Here is a 6,272-nt window from a genome sequence, read left to right as displayed (position 1 = left end):
GTTCCTCAGCCTGGTGGTTCTGGCTCTGATCTTCCTGCATCTCTTCCCCCAATGGGAGCAGCTGGAAGATGCTGTGTGCAGGGTTTAAAGGGGTCCTCATTGGTTCTGCGCGCCCTCTTCCGACGACCCCGGTGGATCACGCCAATGGGGGTGGGAGGGAGACTCCAGAGATCCTCCCTGCCGCTTTAATGGACCCTGTGGATTGACAGCTAATCTGGTTTCTCTACCCCACTGTGACGCAGCTGGCCAGGATTAGCCGGGTCACAGGGAGAAGGCCAGCCATGGGGAAAATGGATCAGCTCACGATTGAATGGCGGGACAAACCTAATGGGCTGAACAGCCTATTTCCGCTCCTATATCATATGGTTACTGAGCCGGTCGTCTAAATATAAATAATTCCTGGATGAAAGGATTTACTTATGAAGATATGACAATTCTTGGACTAAATTCCAGGTGAAATTGGTCGTGAAGAAAGCAAATGCTATGTTGGCCTTAATTTCGAGAGGAATAGTGTATAAGAGTAAAGAGGTGTTGATGAGGCTCTATGGGACACTGGTGAGACCCCATTTGGAGAACTGTGTGCAGTTTTGGGCTCCCTAAAGGATGTGATGTTGTTGGAGAGGGTGCAGAGATTTACCAGGATGATTCCCGGAATGCAAGGGCTAACGTACAAGGAGTGTTTGGCAGCTCTGCGGTTGTATTCATTGGAGTCCAGGAGAATGAGAGGAGATCTCATAGAGGCATTTGGTATTTTGACAGGTTTAGATAGGATGGATGCGGGTAAGATGTTTCCCTTGGTGGGTGAATTGAGGACAAGGGGAGGGGGGATCATCGTCTGAAAATTAGAAGCTATCCATATAAAACAGAGGTTAGGAAGAACTTCAGCCAGAGGGTCGTGGATCTGTGGAACTCGCTGCCACATGCAGCAGTGGAAGCCAGATCACTGGGAGTGTTTAAACAATGGACAAGTATCACGTTAGTGAGAACATCAAGGGGTATGGGGAAAAAGCCAGAAATTGGAACTAGGATAGAGCAGCTTAATGGACAGACTTGATGGGCCGTGGCCTGCTTTTGTTCCTTTGAGCTCAGATTGAGAACCTTGTAGAAGCAATTACCACAATGAGGGCCCTGGACAGAGTAGCTGTGGCAAAGTTTCTTCCCTGCAACTCCTCTAGTACGTGGGTCAATGAACCTCTAGTTGGCAGCCGCAGAGGCCAGGTTATTGGGCATATACAAGGCTTTGTGGTCTCACAAGCCAGTGGCATCGAAATTGGAAAGGTCCAGGCAGAGTGGATCGGCTGGTGATGTAGGACAGAGGACAAGCTGAATGACCTCTGCATGTAACACCTCAATGGGGTGACTGCAGCTCCTTCGCAGGCAAGGTCAGTGGCTCTGAAAAGAGCCTTTGGGTGCGGATGGGTTGCGGGGTCAGTCTCAGGCGCGCTCACCGCGGATGCGCCGGGCCAAGTGCACATCCTTGGGCATAACTGTGACCCGCTTGGCGTGGATGGCGCACAGGTTGGTGTCCTCGAACAGCCCCACCACATAGGCCTCGCTGGCCTCCTGCAGGGCCATGACGGCCGAGCTTTGGAAGCGCAGGTCCGTCTTGAAGTCCTGCGCAACCTCGCGGACGAGCCGCTGGAAGGGCATCTTGCGGATGAGCAGCTCGGTGGATTTCTGGTAGCGCCGGATCTCCCTCAGCGCCACCGTGCCCGGCCGGTAGCGGTGCGGCTTCTTCACGCCGCCCGTGGCCGGGGCGCTCTTGCGGGCCGCCTTGGTCGCCAGCTGCTTGCGGGGCGCCTTGCCGCCCGTCGACTTGCGCGCCGTCTGCTTGGTCCTCGCCATCCTTCCTCTGCCGCTCCGTGTGGGGAGCCGCAGCCGCCGCCTCGCCCTTTTAAAGCCCGCCCCCGCCGCGGTGCCCTCCCATTGGTCCGCCCAGAAGCCGCGCCCCTCCACGTGCTCACTGCCTGCACGCGGACAACCTCCGACGTCCCGCCGCCGATTAGCTGCTTGCTCCGCGAGCCCACTGCGCACCAGCCCGCGCTGATTGCTTCTTTTTTCCGCACTCTCATTGGCGGGCTTTTCATTCCCGCGCAGGAATTCATTGCTTTTGTTTCCCGCTCATTTCTGCATTGACTTTCTTTCTGCCAAAGGCACCGAGTCTATAAGACATAGGAGTAGATGTAGGCCATTTGGCCCGTCGAGTTGGATATAGATTTATTGTCAGAGTACAAACATAACCACTTAAAACCCTGAGATTCTTTTCCCTGCTGATCCCTCCACATCTGTTTTAAATCCTGATGTTTAGCCCTCTTACCCTCCACTCCTTTCTCCATCTACGGTCCACACCTTTCAACATTCAAAACACTCCTATGAGGTCTCCCTCCCATCTCAAAATCAAGGAGTACAGTGCAAGAGCCATCAAATGTTCCTCATATTCTAATCCTTTTATCCCAGGAATCATTCTTTGAACCCTCTCCAACACCAGCACATCCTTTCTTAAATGAGGAGCCCAAAACTGTACCCTGTTCTCCGAGTGAGGCCTTCTTAAGCCTCATCATCACATCCCTGCTCTTATACCCTGAAGGTGAACTTGCAGGTTGGGTCGGTGGTGAAGAAGGCAAATGCAAATTTGGTGTTCATTTCAAGAGGAATAGAATCTAAGAGCAGGGATGTGATGTTGAGGCTTTACAAGGTCCTGGGGAGACCTCACGTGGAGAATTAGGATCAGTTCTGGGCTCCTTGTTTAAGAAAGGATGAGCTGATGTTGGAGAGGGTTCAGAGGAGGTTCACAAGGAGGATTCCGGGAATGAAAGGGTTATTGTATGAGGAGCATTTGACGGCCCTTGGCCTGGACTCACTGGAATTTAGGAGAATGAGGGGGAATTCTCATTGAAACATTTCAAACGTTGAAAGGCGTGGACAGAATAGGTTGCTTCCCATGGTGGGAGAGTCTAAGTCAAGAGGGCACAACTTCAGGAGTGAAGGGAGTCCACTTAGAACAGAGGAATTTCTTCAGCCAGAGGGCAGTGAATCTGTGTGATTTGTTGCCTCAAGCGGTTGTGGAGGCCGGGTCATTGGGCGTATTTAAGGCAGAGATTGATGTGTTCTTGTTTAGCCAGGGCATCAAAGGTTATGGGGAGAAGGCCAGAGAGAGGGGTTGATTAGGGAATTAAATCTGCTCATGATTTAATGCAGGGCAGACTAAATGGGCCAAATGGCCTAGTTCTGCTTCCACAGTGCCCTCCCTCCATAATGTTTGGAAAAAAGACATCCCCCCCCCTTTATTTCCCCCTGTGCTCCAGTTTTAAATTTGATGTCTTCTGCAGGCATTAGTAGTCACACTTGCCTCCTGAAGAGTGTTTCTGATCTGTTAGAATTCATGAGGAGAATTCTTCTGCCACCAAAAGTTGAATATTGGTCCCTTTGTAATTACTGAGCCATTCGTTCTTAACAATGATCCAAACTGATGGATGGTGTCTCCTACTTGTTTTTTCCGGCCCCCTAATGCCTTCTTGGACGTTCATCGGCACAACCCTGGTCATGTTGAAAAATGGCAACTACAAAGGTGATCAAAAGCTTCGAAGCCAGACCCGCTCTCTTATCTATGGAAGCAATTATGTTCACAATAATCTGATCTCAGGCTCAGGACTGGTCAGTACTTGGAGGGGAGACTGCCTGGTGCTGTAGGGTTCCATGAGGGGTGCTGGACCAAGAGGCAGCCTCAGGGTGGACCAAAGTTAAAGAACATTCATGTGACATGAGTGAACCCTTCACCACCCCCTGTGAAGCCCACTTTATGGTGCCCTGAAATGAGGGGGTGGTGTATAAAGTGCTGGCATTTAAAGTCTGGGCTGTGCACGTTAATTACATGCAAATTAGTTGATCCAGATTTAAAGCAGGAGCAAATGGTCTGACCCAGACATCATGGAGGCGACTGGACGTCTTATGGTTCTTACCCAGTAGCGATACAGGGACAGGGGGGTGGGGAAAGGGAGCCAAGCTCCGAGCTGAGCATGTGGAGTTGGCCCTGAAAAGAGCCGTTGTACAGCGAGTAGGAAGGAGCTGGGGGCTGGATGGGACCCTTCACTTGGAGCTGGTGTACTTGGTGACCGCCTTGGTGCCCTCGGACACAGCGTGCTTAGCCAGCTCCCCGGGCACCAGCAGCCGCACGGCCGTCTGGATCTCCCGCGACGACAGCGTATGCCGCCGGCTGTACTGGGCCAGACGCGACGCCTCGCAAGCGATGCGGTCAAAGACGTCGTTGACGAAGGAATTCATGATGCTCATGGCCTTAGACGAAATGCCCGTGTCCGGGTGCACCTGCTTCAGCACTTTGTACACGTAGATACCGTAGCTCTCCCGCCGGCCCCGCCGCCGCCGCCATTTCTTTTCCCCCTGCGAGGGCACCTTGGACGCCGCCTTCTTCACCCCTTTCTTGGTGATCCTCTTCGCCGCGCTCTCGGGCATCTTTGCTGACTGTCCCGTCGGCTCGCCTTTATATGCCTGCCCGTATGCTAATCAGGGATCAGCCGGCGCTCGCTGCCTATTGGCTCGCTGTCAGAGTGCTCTCTCTCTCTCTCTCTCTCTCTCTCTCTCTCTCTCTCTCTCCCCCCCCCCCCCCCCATCCCCATCCCCATCCCCATCGTCCGGGTCGAGGTCGCTCGCGTGATCGGCCGGTTCTGGCCGGATTGGCCGCTCGCGAATAGCGCCCCAGGAGAAATTGGCGCCGTTTTCTATCCGGAAGTGCCCTTGATTGCCACGAAATGTTTGTTGATCTGTACAGCTCAAATTCACAATTAAGCCCACAATGAACAAGATTTATATCTAAGAAAAATTGCAGTTCGTGGCAGGTGCTAAAATAGACAGGATTTGGGTGAAAAAGAAGTCATTAAATTAATCAGCGATTGAAAACACAAGCCAGGAATTAATCAGATTTATTGTTATGAACATGAGGGCTCATCTTCAGGCTCCTGTATCTCCTTCCTGATCATAGCAGTGTTGAAGAGGGCATAGGGATGTCCTTGATGGAATGAAATCTGTGCCCGCTAGGCACCTATCAGAGAGTGATGCAACAGGCCAGGATGCCTGTACAGTACACCTGTTGAAACTACACTCCAAGACATCAAGTAATTGTCTACAAAGTCTTAAATATAAATTACATTTCTTAAAAATTTAGACATACATTACGGAAACAAGCCCTTTTGGCTCACGAGCCCGTGCTGCCAAATTACACCCAATTGACCTACAAACTTGAACCAAAGTGGAAAAAGCATGCTTGCATTTGTGAGAAGCAGAGGTGCCTTCACAGATTTCACTTGAGACAAAAATTGAGAACAAAGAACATTTATTTTACAACAGTGCAAAGTTGGGTGCTTCCCCTTACCCTGGGAATACACACACTTACTGGGGCTTACCCAACTTTTTATACATTCTATTTCAGTACAGAGGTACCTTCCCCACCCCTTAACATTTTTCTGCCTCTTGGATTGGTTTGGCATTAGGTAATTCTGCCTACGTGCAGTTTGTGTGCCTTTCTGTGTATATACTTGTTTACCAGGAAGTGTCATGTCTTTCTTCTTATTCATAAACCTCAACCCCCAGGACTTGCTAAATCTATCTACTTGCTATAAGACCCCTATTCTATTATACTTGCTTAACCCTTCTTCACACTCTATTCTACTCCACCCTTATTGAACCCATCATAATTCATTCCTATTTAGCACTTGCTTGACTTCCCTTATTCCATTATCCCTTCCCATCCTAATTCATTCCTATTTAACAATTGATTAACTTCCCATATTCCATTATCTCTCACACATTTATTAGTATTCCCTATGCTCTGTGATTAGTAAGGGATTGCTCAAGGTGGTATATGAGTGGAAAGAAAAAGTTTGAAAGCCACTTTTTAAAAAAAATCATACTCGTTATGTGCAGGGCTTCATAACTCCAAAGGAAATGGGCCAATGACAATTTTTCTCAAGCAAAATATTTCAGTTACAATTGGGTGTAGAGCAGGGATTCTCAGCCTTCCCTTCCACTCACATCCCACCTTAAGCAATCCCTTACTAATCCTCGCAATCCAGGAATCATCCTGGTAAATCTCTGAACTGTCTCCAACATCATTACATCCCTTCTAAGATAAGGGGCCCAAAACTGCACACAGTCACTCCAAATGAGGTCTCACCAGTGCCCTGTTGAGTCTCATCGACACCTCTTTACTCTTCTACACTATTCCCCTTGAAATGAAGGCCAACATAGCATTCACTTTC

General features: G+C 49.9%; 2 protein-coding genes across 2 annotated transcripts; both read right to left on the bottom strand.

Annotated features, from left to right (window-relative positions):
- Positions 1 to 1,383: 1,383 nt before the first annotated feature.
- LOC138754706 (histone H3-like) lies at positions 1,384 to 1,852 on the bottom strand. Its single transcript, XM_069919421.1, has one exon. The coding sequence runs from the start codon at positions 1,843 to 1,845 to the stop codon at positions 1,435 to 1,437; it is 411 nt and encodes a 136-aa protein (XP_069775522.1). The 5' UTR covers positions 1,846 to 1,852; the 3' UTR covers positions 1,384 to 1,434.
- Positions 1,853 to 2,178: 326 nt separating this feature from the next.
- LOC138754707 (histone H2B-like) lies at positions 2,179 to 4,506 on the bottom strand. The gene has a single exon (XM_069919422.1). The coding sequence runs from the start codon at positions 4,468 to 4,470 to the stop codon at positions 4,087 to 4,089; it is 384 nt and encodes a 127-aa protein (XP_069775523.1). The 5' UTR covers positions 4,471 to 4,506; the 3' UTR covers positions 2,179 to 4,086.
- Between the last annotated feature and the right edge of the window lie 1,766 nt (positions 4,507 to 6,272).

This window comes from Narcine bancroftii, chromosome 2 (assembly GCF_036971445.1).
Source record: "Narcine bancroftii isolate sNarBan1 chromosome 2, sNarBan1.hap1, whole genome shotgun sequence".
NCBI lineage: Eukaryota > Metazoa > Chordata > Chondrichthyes > Torpediniformes > Narcinidae > Narcine > Narcine bancroftii.
This window is presented reverse-complemented; position numbering and strand designations above follow the sequence as displayed.

Coding starts and splice junctions, on each gene's coding strand:
- LOC138754706 (XM_069919421.1), bottom strand. CDS start 1,845: ATGGCGAGGACCAAGCAGACGGCGCGCAAGTCGACGGGCGGCAAGGCG.
- LOC138754707 (XM_069919422.1), bottom strand. CDS start 4,470: ATGCCCGAGAGCGCGGCGAAGAGGATCACCAAGAAAGGGGTGAAGAAG.